The 17,178-nt window shown below is 42.2% G+C and overlaps 1 protein-coding gene across 1 annotated transcript in view; it reads left to right on the forward strand.

Annotated features, from left to right (window-relative positions):
• The first annotated feature begins 836 nt into the window (after positions 1-836).
• TAFA1 (TAFA chemokine like family member 1) overlaps positions 837-17,178 on the forward strand; it is a 210,229-nt gene continuing 193,887 nt past the window's right edge. Inside the window, exons 1-2 of the mRNA XM_059856949.1 lie at positions 837-1,301; positions 3,378-3,498. Coding sequence (XP_059712932.1) covers positions 3,381-3,498 — 118 coding nt within the window. The 5' untranslated portion in view covers positions 837-1,301; positions 3,378-3,380. The remainder of the gene's footprint in view (positions 1,302-3,377; positions 3,499-17,178) is intronic.

Here is a 17,178-nt window from a genome sequence, read left to right on the forward strand (position 1 = left end):
GCAAGAGTACTTAGTGCTGTTCTTTTTTATTATTGTTTGGTGTCTTGTGCTGGTGAGCATTTAGTGAAGGTGGCACACTCTTCTACCACAGGTTATCCAGGGGGAAAACAAATTGTGTTGTAGCACACATCCTGAGCTCTCAAAATGGAAGTTTCTGTTTTGTCTCCAAGCCCTTTTTCTTTTGTAGGCAGACATAAGAGCTGTAATACCAAGTGAATGGTATGTACTAAGTCTATAGAATGGCTCTTTAAAAAAAATAATTACATATGGTACAAGAGGGAGAGGAAACCACTCCATTCCTGTAAATGGCCACTTAAGACATGGAGAATAAATAACTGCAATAAATAATCTGGCATAGCTGAGCTTTAGCATTTGGGAGTAAATCAGAGCTCTTTGCCCATTGTCTGCCTCGGAAATGGAGCTGGAAGGAAAGATTCCCCTGGGAGTTGTGGCAAGGTGCTGGACAGCCCCGGGAGCGTGCGGGAGTCTCCGGCTCCGCCGTGCGCCTCGCTCCCCTTTCCCCGCACCTCCCTTCCCCTTCCCAGGCATGTGCAGGGGAGCGGACTCCCTTAAGTCTCGCTCTCCTCTGGCGAGCAGGTGCCAGGAGGAGGCAGGGGATTGAAGGCTGGCGGATCGAGGCTGTGCTGGCGGAATCAGCCCGTCCCAGGTGCCTCGGAGGCCGCGCAGCCCCCGGCGCTCCCCGCTGCCATCCCCGCCCGCCGCCGGAGCGGCCGCTCCCCTGCGCCGTGCGGGCTCGGCTGCCGCTATTTAAATGCAGCTCCAGTCGCTGGCTGAGCGAGGGCTGTGTCGCTTTAAGGCACATGTGATACTCTCCCGAGCAGGGATGCGTTGAAATAGGCTCGGGCAGGTCCGGGAGCCGCCGCCTTGTGCCGCCCGTGCGGAGCCGCGGCCGCGCTGCCCTCACACGCCGGCTGCTGCTCGGCCCCGCGTGTCCTGCGAGCCGCCCCTCGCCGCCAGACCCCTCCAAAGGGCTCCTCCAGCACAAGGGGATGCTCGGAAATGATTTAAAGGTGAAAATGAGAAGGTTTCCACCCCTCAAACCTTGGCCACTTTTCTGACGGCAGTCTGAGAGCTCAGATGTCTTCTTTACTCTGGAAACAGGATTTGTAACGAAAGAGAGATTTTTTTTTTTCTTTTTTTTTCTACTTTTAATCCTGATAAAGAAGATTATTGGGAAGCTATAAAAAAATCCCTTATTGTGGTACAGATGGATTTAAAAAAGTATTAGATCTTTCCGATGAACACTACTAGAGTGCTCTGCTCCTGGTTGGATTACTCAGGTAAGGAGCTTCCTCAGGATTTAAGATTCAGAAAGCAGATCTGGAACTCATCAGATAATAAGTGGGAAATATTCACTGCTGTGTTTCTGTATTAATGATAAGGTGATCTCTGGGTAAAATTGTGTGTCTGACACTTTGCTGCCGAACGAGTGCATGAAGAAATGTTTGTAAGAAATGCTGGGTTTGAGCAAAGGTAGCTTGAAATAGCAAATGTTTGAGAGAGGTTTTTTATAATTTAAAAAACCAAGAAACTAATAATAAAGCCTGAGTGGGTAAAGTCTGCTGTCCATGTGTGAAGAACATGATGCTGGAGGAAAGACACAGAAGCATTTAGCAGGTTGTGGAAGTTTTGCTCTTTGACTGGGATTTTTAAAGTTCAGTTTAAATAACCTGAATACCTGAAATTCCCCTGCGTGAGGCTCACCTTTCCCTTTGCCTTGTGGTATAAAAAGCACCGGAGCACCAATTATGACAAGAAGGTGTTAATTCCTGAAGACACGGAAAGCCTCCCGGGAGCTCCCTGATCTGAGGAGATTGAATCTATTTTGCAAGATAAATGGGTCTAAAAAGAGAGGAGAAAAAGTGCATTGTATACTGCAAAGCAAACAGTTGGAAATGAAATTAATTATACACCAAGCAGTGCATCAAGCACTCAGTACAGAGAAAGGAAGAGCCTCATGCTGATCAAAATAATGTTTTGGTATTCTCTATTAATTATACTTGTCAGTTTATGTGGTTCATTTCAACTAATTAGACTTAAAAAGCTTCCCAAAGACTCTGCTGCTTTAAAGTCAGGGTGAAAAAAACGGATTTATATGCATATATTTTATTACCCCAGCATTTCACTATTTTAATATTGTTCATCTTCCTACTGTAGAAATCCCCTGATAATACATGCAGATTTTTTTTTGTAAAGAAAAAAATCATTTTTTTTCCATGTGAGAGATTGAATCTTTCAAAGTCTTTCTTGCTCTGAAAATGATGTTCAGCTGATTGGATTATTAGATAGAGAGCAGCATCCCGTCATTGGCTGAATGAGGAGAGTGCCTGAAGTTTGATTAATTTGCCCATCTGAAATGCAGCAGAAGGTGCTGTAAGGGGAACTGGACGATGTGTAGCGTAGCTGAGCCTTGCAAACCTCCTGCTCCTTGCAGGCACTGAGAAAGAGCTGCTGAAGTTAACAAGTCAGAGGGAAATTCAGCCACTTAGTACAGCCATGAGCACAAGTATGGAAAAAGAGTTGTCTGCACTGGATGGCCAAGTGCACCCGCACCAGCAGACAAAGAAATTGCCTTTCTCCTTTGCAAAGGGAATATTTTTAAAATTTTGACACAAACTGCTTTGTGGAAACATCAAATCTTCTATAGAGCACATCTGAAATTCAGTCTGGCCATACTCCAGTCCTTGTGCGTGCACAGGTCGAACAAAAGGAAGCTGATTTCATCTGGGGATTAGAACATAATTCTGAGAAACAATTACTTTGTTTGGTAGACAGAAGCATGATTAATAATTAATGCTTGCAAAAGCAAAAAACCAAACAATGTACTGTTACCTTCTGGGTCAGTAAGAGCCTTTTTAGTTTTGGGGATGGAGTGTTTTGGCAATATGTGTTGGATAGCTGAGGGTGTGTTATGTCTTTCTGCAATGTATTTAAAGCAGCTTTGATATTCTTTGGACATCATGTTGGGTTTTTCCAGCTGGTGTTGTGACTTTTTAAAATTTGGTTTATATTTTTAACTCCCTTATAAACTGAGCTATGGATCAGTGTGAGAATATTTCCCAGCTTCTATTTATATTGTGGTTTTTTTAGTCCTCAGATTATTACAGTTTGATTTTTACCACTGAATTATTAAAGTTACCCAGGCTCCTGTGTGATGTCTCTTTACCTCAGCTGTCCTTTTGGGCATGACCTTTGTTGTACAACAATTGCATCCTGCAGGGGGGGAATAATAATCAAAAGACATTTAGCAAAAGGAGTGAAAAAGAAAAATATTAAAAACACTGTTGTAATGGAAGCTGACTATTGTGTGTGCTGGAAGGCATTGGATAATAATGTGTGTCTAATATTTTGTTTAGAGAATGGCAGTGGTCTCTGCAATGTCCTGGGTCCTGTATTTGTGGATAAGTGCCTGTGCAATGCTGCTCTGTCAGGGGTCCCTCCATCACACTTTCCAGCAGCATCACCTGCACAGACCAGGTAGGACTGAGCTCAGCTCTGGGCTTGCAGGCTCTCTGCCCGTGCTCCTGTCTGTCTTGATAAATGATTGACTAATCAAAATTCTCTTTATCATTTAAGTTTTATGAGTTGTTTGCCTTTGTATTGCACAGCATCTGTTTTCTGGTGAGTCTAATGTGTGTTGTGCTTTGCCAATCCAGTGTGGGAATAGTCATGTTTAATGTCATTTTCTAACAATTGCCCAACAGAAAAATCCCTTTGTGGGTATCAGTTCAGTTTCTGTGTCCTTGTTTCTCTCCCCTTCTTCCCATTTGGTGAAGTTCTGAATTTCTGTAGAACTTGGACGCTTTGAGAGCACAGGTTTGTGGAACTTTGTACTTACCTGACCCAAACTGGGTTCAGGTTTGTTCCTTAAACCACGGGCACCGAATCTGGAGCTCGGGGGTTGGCCTGGGCTTAAAGGAGGCACACTCATTCTGAGGTTTTCACGTTTACCTCTGAAATTGATGGGGCTGCAGAAGTGTGTCCTGGAGGAGAATTTGACTGTGAATAGAGGGCAGTGCCTGTAAAGGCAGAATCAATCCCACAGGTTAGCAATGGAGAACACAGCTCACTTGGACTGCTGGGTCTGCAGGGACAGCACAGCAGTGGTTTTATTGTGATTTTTATTAATAGAAATGGATCACATAACTCCTTCAACTGCTAATTGCACTTTGAAGAATGTGCTATGCTAAAAATTGAGGTGGTGGCATTTTCTAGCACAGTATTTTCATCTGGTTAAAATTAGATGGGCCAAGAATGTCACTTAACCAAATTTGAATCCAAAGAAAAGGTGGGAGGGGCTCTAAGAGTTGTAGAAATGAAAGATGGAAAGTGTTAACTCACAGTGCTAAGTCATTTTACAATGTGAAAATTAATATTTTAATGTTTGTTGATCAAATGATAGCCCTTCAAAGATAGATGGTCTTGAACACAGGTCTTTGGCAACTTTAAAACTCAGAGTTTTCCCAAGTGCATTTCTTGCCCAGAAATCACAGGTATTGGCATTGCCTTGGTTTGTTCTAATAAAACATAAATGTTATAGAGGAATAGACCAAAATTCTTGCTAGGCCAGGTCTCAGTGCCCATGTTAGACCATCAGATTAACCAAGGGTGTTACCCTTACCCCCTGGCACTGGAAATCTGGGAGTGTTTGAAGTTTGAGGGGTGAGGGACTTATCTGGGACTTGCAGAGATTTATTATAGTGCAATTATCAGAAATGCTGCTGGTTGTTTGAATGTGCCCCTAGTGAAGGAAAGGGGAAAAAAAGAGCCCAGCTGTACAGGTATGTAAAAGGAAAACATAATATCACTTTATGGAATCAGTTGAAACAAGTGACATTATGAGAAAAAATGAGAGCTGGGCAGATCCAGAGCTCTGCAACATTTGCCTAAGCTTGAAAAATCACCTTTTTTATGAAGCAAGAACAGCAAGACACTGAATGCATACCAAATGTTTGGGAAATGTGAAAAATGACAAAATCTTTCACTCAGGGATGTGCTACAGATAGAGTGAAGGTTTTACAGCTGCCTCATCACCTACTTAGAAGCAGCCAAGCTTTCCCTCCTGCGAGCCTGGCTCAGGCAGCTTCTCTGCACCCTACATGAACAAGATTGATGGTGTTCTGATCCCAGGCAGCCAATTTCAGTCTCTCAAGAAATAATCCACTACATTGACAGATGAGTGGAATTTGACATGATGTTCACCCCAAATTCAGATTGTGCTGCACCTGGGAAGTGCCAGCCAGTGAGTGTCCTTTAGGGAAACTCTTGGATATTTTGGACGATTTCTGCTGTCACAACAGAAAATCAAGACAGTGGTTTTTTTATAAGGCCATGAATTTGCAGTCTGCCAACTGAATGTGAAAGGTTGTACATAAAAGGGATGGAAATATGTTAACTAGCAAACTGAGTGATTTTAATGTATTCAACTGCAGTCCCTGAGCACACCCTATTTTTCATATTTATATTATTAGCAATGCGTCGTTTACTTTTAGTTAGAAACTGCATAAGTAAGATTAAAATGTTCAACCAAATAAAAGTGAATAAAAAAATGGATGCAGATAAACCACAGCATAATTTCAGTAATTTAATACTTGGTATATGAAATTTCAACTTATTGAATCATGGCAAAGAGAGCTGCAATCAATAGCATGCTCAGCATACCTTTTCTTTCAGTTTGTGATCATGCATAGATAATGAGCTGCTCTAAAATAAGAGAGTTTGAGCAGTTCATCTCCATCATGGGGCCACTTTGGTACAAGATAATTAAAAAGGCAGGTTCCACCTCATCTTGTGCTTCTCATTCTTGATGAATAGAAGAGTCTCACTGAGCACAGGACAGTGAAGGTAAAAGATAAAACAGTCTTGGAGTGTCTTTAGCATAGTAAACTTGAACTGAACACAGTGGATTAGCACAGTGAATATATCCATCTGGACCACAGCAGTTAATCCAGTTTTGAAACCCTGGAAATCAAGGGCAATATATTAAAAGATTAGTTTATCATCAGAGATTTCTGAGCTTGATTTTTTTTTTTTCCTCCCAGAAACTTTCGTAAGCAAGTATCTGTATGGGCTGAAATAGATTTTAACACACTGTGCAATCACAGAAGCTTAAAGCCTGTTTCCAGTGCAGTATAATGCTTCATTTTTATAATTCAGTACTTCTTTATTCAGTTAGATGACTTAGTGGAAGGTATGAACCTGGAAACAAATGTGATAAACTGCTCTACATGACAGTATTTGTGACTTTATTTTCTGTGAAATGTTGGCAGGTGGGCACAGGTAGTAAGGCCATAGTAAATACTGCTTGCTGATAAGATGAATGATGCTGTATTATTTGTGCCTGTTCATTAATTCTTTCTTGTCTCATTAACACAGTGAGAAGTTTGAGTGCTGCTCTTTAGTGCCCTTCAGTATTTTTGCCTGTTCCTTTTGACTTGGATAGGTGAGGAAGAGGAGACCTGGGAGTAAACCTGCAGCACCCCACTGCAGTGTAATTCCCCTTGGGCAATACTCATGGCTTTCTGCAGGGCTTTTTCTGACTATATTTCATTTTCATGAAAATCATGTTAGGCGAAGGATGTGTGAAAGCATTCACAGGAAATAACTTTATGTGGAAACAAATCTCCATCTTCTTTGCAAGCTTGTCATTTCTGTGTGATTTAAGAAGAAACAGTGGTAATGAAAAGAATTCCATGCTGGTTGTTTTGGTCTCTAAGATACACACGGTTGTAAGGCTGTGGAATTGGCCTGAGGGGTTGGAGTGGCCATGTTGATTTGCAGAGTTATCTGAGTGCCTTTGATAGTTCATTGATCATCTGATTGAGAGGATTGATCCTCCCAGCAGCAGGAACTAGATGCTGGGATTTGGTGATACAAGATATTAGCAAAGCACAGGATTCAAGTTAAAAAAAAATAAAGCAGACATTGCCCTTTCAATCATGCAATTCTTTGCAAAATTTTGACTTTGTTCCATAACAAGGTATTGAATCTTTCAGCTAATAGGTGACAACACTGGCCATGTGTTACTTGGAAGGACATAGGATTCACCTGTAAGTTTGTGGAAATGAGTTAGGTACACATCAAGTTAGTCTTGTGTGGAGTTAAAAGATGGAAGGCAGACACAAGCAGAAAAAGTACCCACTGTAGCACTGCTGACATTTGCAAATATGCTAATTAAAAATAGGCCTGTTCAGAGGAAGAAATCATGGACTGAATCAAGGCTGGAATTTTATGATGCTAAACATGAAGTACCTTTTATTGTGACAGTAGTTAATGATGTGCCTATTAAAAATCTTCTCAAGAAGTGATTCTCTGTACTACATATTACGAGACAGAAAAATCAGTCTCAAAGCAATTCTGCACCAACTAACAATGAACATCAACCTAAGGATGCTGTGAGCATGTTTCTCAGTAGACAGCATTTTGCAGAAACTGTAGTCTGTGGCTGTGAGCAAAAAATGTCTTAGTTCTCATCTTGGCCTTCCCACTGAATTTTTTTTTTTATAGCCCTGGGGTAAACTGCATATTTTCACATTTCAAAAGGTCTGCTATTTTCATATGCCCCATATATGTGGCTATTCAGTTCAAAACAGGCAGGGTTTTGAATCTAATTCCTCAGGAAAGTATAAATAAAATGTTTCTACTTGTAGAACAGTTGAGATTTGGAAGGTAGTTGAGCAGGATTTTTGCTCTTGCTGTGGACAGAAGCAAGTGTGGCACCAGGCAGTTAATATGTAAAAGTTCCGTGATTAGCAAGAATTGTGTTTCATTAATCACATGGTGTGAATGCAAACTGTTGCCTTCAGTATACATTGTTCAAATTCCCAGGCAGGAACACAGCCAGCCATGGCCATGAGAGGTGACAGCTATTGTTTCTTGCTGTGTTAATTAAAATCAGCACATTTTTAAGTTCTAAGGTCTAACTCAGTTTTCATTTACTCCAGCAAATGCACAGGAAGCAGCACAGTGCCCTGGTTTGTTCACAGTCAGAAAATCCTGCTCACAAGGAGCTGTTCCAGTCACTCACTGGAAAGATCTCCCTTGTGATACCTTGGTTATACACACCTGGCCTTGACAGGCTGCTCTTGAAGATGTGAAATTACCAACTGCTAAGTGAAGAAATCCAGGTTGTAAGTACCTACTGTGTTCCTGGTCACACACAAAATACATTTGGATGTACGTGGACACGTACTTTGTTTAGGAAGAGAGCTGATGTGACAAAATCAACACTTAAGCATGAGGTAGGGTTTCTAGCAGCATGATGGCAATGAGCTGCCTGCTGAGCTTGTGTGATGGGCTTGTTTACAGCAGCAGACTTGATCAGAAGTATTGCACCCTGTGATTTTGGGTTTTTGATTTTTTTTTTTTTTTTTCCTGAAAAATCAAACCTCTGCAACAGAACCAGCATGGCTCCAGGGTGTGCTTAGAGATAGAGTTAGCCAGGGGAGTTTTTGGGGTCTGTTGCCTGGGACACAGTGGAAGTAAAGGGGAAGGGATGGGTTGGCATTGCCAGGGCTCAGGCTGTCCTCCCTGGCTGGTCAGTGGCAGGAGCAGAAGGGCAGCTGGGATCCTCACAGCTTGGTGCTGGTGGAGGAGAGTGACACTGCTGAATGTGATGCCTGGTTACTGCTGATCCAGGGAGATGGAGCAACCTGGGGGGGAGCAGGAGTGTCAGCTCCATGGGCTGTGAAGAGCAGCATGGCCAGGGTGTGCAGTGGGGCCCTGAGCAGCACAGGAGGGCTCCCCAGGAGCTGCTGCAAGCATTGCTGCATTTCCTATGGCATGCCACCTTTGCTGTGGGTGACTCCTGGGATGACCCTCACTGCACACCTTGTGCAGACCAGCCATGGCAAAGTGCTCCCACAGGGACAATGGGATGATGCCTCCTGTGTGGGTGCTTTGCACTGACACTTCCAGTGCTCTGCTTCAGTCCCCCTGCTGTGCCCTTCCTCCTGGCTGTGCTCTTGTCCCCATCCTGTGTCACTTCAGCTCTCCCTCAGGTCTCTGCAGGCAGACATTGGGCAGGAGCTGCCCTGGGGAGGCAGGGACCAAAAAGCTCCTCTTGCTGTGCTGACCCTGGCAGCATCTCCTGCTCTCAGCCCTGTGCTGAGCCTCCCTCTCCAAGTGCAGCCTCGGGGCCCTGTGAATCATGCAGGGACCTTTCAGTGCACACCACTATTTGTAGTTCACTGTCATGGCCTTAAAGACTGTGGGAATTCATTCTGAGGTGGTAAAATACCAAGGAAAATTTGGCACCTACAAATATAAACCCCAGAGGCAAACTGCATTGCTCTGCACTGAAGTATTTCTGCTGATAACATCAGAAACATGCCTTTAATGATTAGCCTGCTTTAGTCCAAGGCTCATTTATATTTTAAAAAGTAATATTCAAGTGTATTGCTTCACAAGATTGTGTTTTCCCCTTTAAGTCTGATATTATTTTACCCTGTACTGTCTATAATTTTTGTGTTTCCTTCTGAATGTTTTTCTTTCCACTCTGTGAAACCAACCTGTGCTGTGAGCAAGATTTTTTTTTTTTTTTCCCCCCTGGTGGAACTCAGCATTTTTTGCTGTTGTCAGATGCCCTATACAGAACAGTTTTCTCCAGCTGATCTTACTCCTTTGCATGGGAGTGATGCTGGAGCTTTCTGTTCATCGTGCCCTGGAAGGGACCACGAGGACTGCAGCACAGTTGGAGTCTAAATTTATGAGAGTCAGGCAGTGATGCACAATGGGGAACTGGGGGTGTAAATTAAGCTGAATGAAGTTACACAGCCCAATGTTTCTGTGACTCATATTTCTACTCTCTATTTAGACTGTTTTTTGACATCTCTCTCTTGCCTTCTGTATTTCTTTTGGAACACCAGTCTGCCCCTTCACAGTGGGTAAAGAAAACACTCCTGCCCTTCTGGAAAGGTCACTTCAGTGACAGCAGCATTCAGTATCACTGTTGCTATCATGGTAATCAATAACTCTGTCCTACTGTTCCACTGTAATCCTTATTTTGAGAAAACAGCTTGACTTGGGAAGTGAAATGAAGGCAGGAATATAAAATTTTACTTGTTTTTGGGTGATGTGAAAGGGATTCCTTAGAATCAGCAAGTGATGTACAGTACATAAACAATCTGTTGGGATGGGTACCCCTATTGAGGTGCAGTGTCTGTGAGTTCCAGGTAACCCAGGGAATAATCTGCTCTGTATGAGCAGCTCCCACCCAGCCACATGTGGTGGGAGATTTTTGGAATTGGGCACAAATATTTCTACCATGAACAGATAAATTTTATTTACCTTAACTGTTACTAAATGAATAGGCAGTGAAAAACCAGCTTAAAGAGTGATCCTTGTCTCTTGATTATCAGGAGAGCTGTTGGTTCAGATTAAAGAGTGTTTTTAATCTATCCTTGTGCATGATCCAAAGATCTGCTGGATTAATTTAGTTTTCTGTAGTTGACAAATCTGAATCAAGAACCCTCATTTTGAACCTACCAAAAAACAGGGAGCAAAATAAACTATGCTGTCAATTAAACTGTGTACAAGTGAGAGTTACATCTGTGGAGAACTTGATTAGAGACTCCAACAAACTGATATGTATATATCAGTTTGTTGGAAAGTGAGGAACCTGGGACTTGTGATTTTTCTGTGTAAATAATGTCAGCAACCAAGGACTCTACAGATCAGCCTGGGTACAGGCAAAAGCCTCAGGATCTAAACTGCACCTCCTGTTAAAACTTCATTTTTACTGTCCTCATTAATGCTCTCCAAAACTGCTGCTAAATATTGCTGGCAAGCAAGGCTTCAGTGCAATTGTACTGTGTTGTTCAGGATTTAATAATTATAATCTTTTCTTGCAGAGTCTATTTATATTTGATCATGACATTAATTGGTTGCCAAAACAAACTAGAGTTAATGGTGTTTAATTAAGTGCTTGAGAGCAAGCAAGGACATTTTATTTGGAAAATTGGTTTCATTGATTTATATGTTTGTTTCTTACAAGAACATGCAAAAGTGGAGGGAACCTATTGGTTAGCACCTCTTTCCTATGTGCTGCCCAGGAATCTCAGTAACACAGTGGTGACTGAACATGTTCCAGAGTTTAAAAGTATCTGTAGCTCATGTATTTGCCTATATAAACATATTAAAAAGTAAGTGTTGGCATTCTGAATCATTCTGAATTTAAATAAAACCAAAAACCAGACAGAAATGAGATCAGATAACACTGAAATATCATTAAGGTCATGTTCAGAACACTGCATTTTGAAAAAAACACATTTTAGAGAAGACCTTAGCTTCATTTCTGGACTGGCTGAAGGTGCTGAGGATTGAAAAGGTATGGAGAAATGGACTGAAATATGACTAGATATAGGTACTTCCTGTAACTACATTAATAAAAAAAACCCATTATTTCTTTGATACAGTAATTCCTATGCTTTCTATCATGTCTTTAAAAATTGGCTAATTTTACAGCTCAGAAACCTTTGAACACCAGCCTATTTCATGTTTTATAGCCAAAACTGGAACTGAGTGAGAAATTCTGAGGACTTCATATTTGGGGGTTTTGTTTGTTTTTTAAGAGTCAGTTTCCTAAGTTGAAACTTTAAAAAGTGATTCTGTGTCTTTGTGCCTTCTTTATTTCTGCCTTGATACTCTTTGAGGGGAAAAAATTGTCTGTGTAGGTATCAGCAGCTACCCAAAACAAGCCATCATGCAGATAAAGGCAGAAATCCTGTCTGGAGGCAGAAATTGAGACCTGCCTCTTTCCCAGGAGGAATCAAGACCACAGAGAGCTCAAATTCAGTACTGGGGTGAACATGAGGAGGGTGTTGTGTGTCCTTCTGGCTGGTACCAGCTCTTGTTTTGGTTTAGAGCAGCACTGAAATAAAGTAGGTCTGGTGTTTTCAGAAGTTGCCCCTTTTAGCACGAGGATACACTTTTCATTAAACAGCAGAAATCTGGGGGAAAGCCTTGCTTTTATCATAAGCTCTCACAGCTAAGCTAACACAATTTACTGTGACTTTCATTAACACATTAAATTTCTCTTTTTGGTTACTTGCATGGAGTGCTTTCAGATTTGTGTGGCCAGCCAGCCAGGAGTCATTGCTCCGTGAAATGGGAGAACCCAAGGGATGAGTTGAGCTCACAGAGGTTTTTGAGTTCCTGATTGTTTTCAGTGTGCTGGGGCAGGATCTGACAGAGAATGGCTGTGTCTAAACCAGCTCCTACATCTGTAGTATCCTTATTTCTTCAGCAGTATCTTTTTGTGAAGCCTTAAAATGCAGAAGTTTTTTTTTCCCCTGCAGGTAATTAGAAACTGTGTTTCCTCAGCTGACATCTGAGTGCTTATTCCATTAATTCAGCTGCCTGGGTGGTGTTTATCCTAACCTTGTTTTGAGTTTCTCCAACAAATAGATGACTCCTTTAGTTCTAATTTAGTTTCTCTTGGTATTTCTATTATCTCTTTCTAGTTGGCAGGCAAGGAAATCAGATGTGCATCAAATGAAACCATTTGTCATGGATTAGTGCATGCAAATGCCTTGATAACAGCAGTAGACGAAAGCTGTGAGTGTCTAGGAAGAGAAAATTAACAAGGCCAAAGCAGCACTGATAGCTGTCCCTAAATGAGATTATTCAATGCCTAAGAGCAGGGCAACTCTTCTGTGCCCTCCCTTGACATTTGTCCTCTACTGAAATCTTAATACATGAGGGAGATTCACAGTGAAGCCTGTGAAGTGGGGAGGTGTCTGTGGCAGCTCCTGGCTTTCCCAGGAATATGGACACATCAGGATCTTCCCTCTCTCTGTTAAAAGCCAGCAGAGGTGGAGGATGGGGCTCACAGGTGGGCAAAAGCAGAGAAAAAACATTAATGATCCTCCAACCTTCTGTCTCCCAATTTGCCACAGCACACTGGGAGTCAGGAGAGCTGCCAGGCAGGACACAGGAAATTCTGTTGAGGTTGAATGTATCCTCCTCGATGACTTCTTTGGAAATATTTTGCATTTCCTTCCTTCCCTGAGGGCAGAATTGGGTAATTGTTTAATGCTGATTCCTGCTGTTGATAGCACGCTGAATTGAATGAGCTGAGTAGTTATTAGATATTTATCTCATGCTTGTCATGGTTACTCCAGTCCCACTATGAGCCTGGTTGGTCTCTTCTAAGTCCTAAGAGGTAAATGTGAGCTCTGGAGTTCCCTGCTCAAAGGATGGAGGGAGGAGGAGCTCAAACTCAGCTGGAGGAAGGGGAATTTTGAGGTGCCCTGACTGGGAGCAGGCTGTGGGCAGTGAGCATCCAGAGCACACTGCATTTCTAACCCTCCAAAACCACCCTTGGGAGATCACCAGACACAGAGGCTGTCATTTAGTGCAAGGTCCACAATGTAGGCAGATTACCAGCTCTTTTCTGTAGGTTTTTATCCTGTTTCAGTCTTTATTTTCCCTCTCACTTCCTCTAAACCAATTTCCTCTGTTTTCTCTAGATCTTCCTTTATGTAAGCTCTTAAAGCTCTCACTTTTGGAAAAGGCTTTCTGAACTTCCTCCTCTTAGTTAATGCACCTTGATGTGGTGTTTGAGCAACAAAATTCCATTTGATTCCATCCCAGCAATATCTTAATAAACTGAATAGTTTTAAAGAGTTTTATTTTTAAAAAAGGATAAAAATGGAGCTATTTGATTTAAAAAACTTGAAATGCTAGAAAGAATTTCCTACTTCCTGATATTGGTAGGATTGATTGTTTTCTAAGAAAAACTGGGAAAAATATTAATCATAATATGAAATATATATCATATATATAACATATATATATTTATATATATTTTTATACAGGTGAAATTTTATATATATTAAAAAATATAAATAATCTTCTACCCATAGGAAAAAACTATTTCTGTTGATCTGAATTTTCCAGTGGGAAAGATTTAGTAGTGGTTTCTGGTGTCTACACACCCCATACATGTTTTGATTGGTACCTTCTACAAGCAGTGTGTTATTGAGCAATCCTTTGTAGCAGTCAATCCTCTGAGGTTCAGGCTATGCAAGTCCCCCCTAAAGCCTGTTCTTAAGTGAAATGAATTATTTCTTACATTCCTTTCTTGTTTTTAGCCTATCAAAGGAAAAGGTGTAATCTGTAGTGTCTAGAGAAGGAAACAAGCTACAGAGAAGTATCAGATTTACACTGAAGTCCTTCTGATGAGGATTGTGTGTCTTTAGTATGCTGCTCCCTAGATCTCAGGGGCTGTGCTCTTTCACAGGTGAGAAGAGATTATCCCTTAGTCTTGACATAATCTCTGAATCAAAATCTGGATGGGAAATTCATGAAGGGTTTAGAATGCAAACCAGCTTGTAAATGTAACTATGGTAAGATAATGTTCTCTAATAATGCATTATATAAATTAGTATCTCAGTTTTCAGCTCTCTTACTCTGAGCTGTGTCCTCTCTGCTTTCCAGGTGCTTTAATGTCCAGATTTCACATAGGAGGCAAAGATATGAACAAAACTCAAATATGCCTTTTTCAGGAGGGATTATTCCATATTTTGATAGCACATATGGGTCTCAGGACCTCATTTGGTATAAAAAAAGGCAGCCTAGTTTTACAGGGACTCTAGCACTGCCTGTTTGGTTCTTTCTCTGTGGCCAGCCCAGGGCAGCCTGTGCAGCATCCAGCAGTGGAACAGACCATCAGAGGAACCAGCTCTCCCCCAAGAGCACATTTCTGGGAGCTGGCAAGGAAACAAGTGAGGTTTTGTTACTCTGCTCCTCACAGCCTCCTCTGGTGGCTGCCAGACCCTATCCTGCAGGTGGTACCCAGAGCAGGATCCCCTCCCTGTGCTGTGTCCTTGGCATGGCTGCTCTGGGCTGGGTGATGGGTCAGGAGCCTCTCAGCTCCCTCTTTTCATGGAATCCAGAGCTTTGCCTTAAGCCAACTTCCCACTGGCTTAAACCTCCATGGTGGTTGAGCTGTAATGGCTCAGAGTGCCCCAGCTGAGAGGTGTAAAGAGCCCTTGTGTTGCTGGAGCTCAGCTGACAAACAGGCTGTGCCATGTCAGGGAGGGTTTCCCTGCCCAGGAAAGGTTTCCCTGCCCAGGGAATGTCCAGGCTCTCAGCTGAGCTGCAGAGGGGCAGTGCCAGCTTTGCTTCAAGTGTGGAGCTTCCCACTTTCTACTTAACTGCTTCCTGAAAGAGGGGAGAAGATTGGGCTTGTCTTAGGACAGAAAGGCTTCCTCTTCAGCCATGTTTCTCACTCAAAACCTGCACTTCCCATCTGAGTTTAGTGCTGTGCTTCCAGCCTTTCCCAGGCAGTCTAAAATGGGTTCTGCATAACTCAGGGTATTTTTTGAAATGTGTCTGTCTTGCAAATATTACCTGCCCACTGTTATTTAATAGTAATTTTTGCAGGCCAGCTACAGCAGTGTGGAAACTTGTGTCAAGAAAAATGTCAAGTTGTAAAGGGAAAAAAAATTCACATTATTTCTTTTGCTATAATTGGAAAAAAACCCCAAAACCTTATTCTCCTGTTTGATTCTAAAAACACAGATTAATCTGGGGAAAGCTACAGAAGATCTGTCCCAAAAGAGGACTGTGCTCTGGCAATCCTTGGTGGAAAATCACCTGTGAGTGTTGTCTTGTTTGGCCCAGCCAAAGGAGTGTGCACACACACTTGGCAGGGGCAGGATGCTGTTCTGGTCCTGCATGTCCTTCCCCCCTGATGGCCAGTCCTGGGCTCTGGCTGTTGAGGTTGACTGCAGAAGTTTTGCTTCTCATTTGCTGGAACCTAGAAAACTTCCAAGCTGGAGAAAGGTCTCTCCATGATTTCCCTCTGTTTTGGCAACACAAAAGCTCCAAGGTTCTGTAGATGTTTATCAGTATTTTTCTTTAAAGTCAGGACTTTTTGCTCGTTTTCCTGTCACAGAATGAATTGTGTGTCCCACTTCAGATTGGAGTCACCTCTTTGGGCTGGGGAGTCCTGGCCAGGGATCCTTTTCCAGAGGATCCTTCTCCCCTCACACAATGAAAAGGTGACTGAGCACCAGCTGCTGCCCTCAGCCTGGCTTGCAGAAAGTGTCTGGAGGCTCTCATGAGGCCTTGAGTATCAGACTATGACTTGATTCCCTCTCTGCTGAGAATTAATGTAAGAATTGCTCATTGAATCTCTTGTGGTGATAAGCTTTCACGTGCTTGAGTAATTGTAGTAAATTTCTTGTTGTGACAATTGTTTACTTTTTAGTTTGAGGGAATACAGGGTAACAGCCTACATTTTGAAAAGCAGTGTTGCTTTTGTTGTGTGACTAAAGCAGTGTAAATAATTGAATTTTTTTTATGTGACAGCCAAAGCAAGATATCAAGTGTTGGTTTGGTGCAGTATTTACATTTTGCAATTAGTTTAGAACCACTCGATTGTTTTTCTGACTAAGTGGAAAAGAAGAAAAAGAAAACCTGAAACAATCTGACAAATTTCTGGACATGGAAAGAAGAGTGAGGAAATGGTCAGATGAATAAAAACCACTAGGGATGGTACTGCTTCTTTCCTTAAATAGATTCAATTCAGAGTATCTCTAATCAGAAGTTGTGCTTTGCTTTAGGAGCTGACTCTTCATCTTTCTCCCTAAAGTAGAGCTGTGGTGTTAAGATATGGCTGGAAGGAAGAGTTCTTTCCATTTGCATCTTGAATAAATAAATAAGAGACCAGAGATGAGACATCAGGATTTTTCTGTCTCACTTGTTATGAGACAGCAAAAAGCCCCCATTCCATTGCCATCAGTCTCCGTGGGTAAGGCAGTGTTCTGTGGAAGTTTGGGTGCCCTTTGAGACAGCCCCTAGCCCTGCCAGAAAGGGAGGAGATGGACAAGGCAGACCTGAAATCTCTGCCACTGAAGCTGAGGACGTGGCTCTGCTCTGAGCTGGTGGGAGCAGTTGCTGGTCATTCAGAACTTTATATATGTGAAAAGGAGGTTTAAACTAACAAAAGGTGCATATCACAAGAGCAGCTAGTTCCAAAGTTCGTGCTCTGGACAGGGAACACTTTGGCAGATTTTTCTTTCTTTTGGGAGAAAGTTGAATCCCTGCCCCCTAACTCTCAGAGCAGTGTGAAAGACAAAGATTTAAAGACTTTCTGCTGTTCTGCTGGGATTGAACTCAAGGCTTGACCTGTAGCTTCTCTCTGAGTTT

Source organism: Haemorhous mexicanus, chromosome 11 (assembly GCF_027477595.1).
Source record: "Haemorhous mexicanus isolate bHaeMex1 chromosome 11, bHaeMex1.pri, whole genome shotgun sequence".
Taxonomy (NCBI): Eukaryota; Metazoa; Chordata; class Aves; order Passeriformes; family Fringillidae; genus Haemorhous; species Haemorhous mexicanus.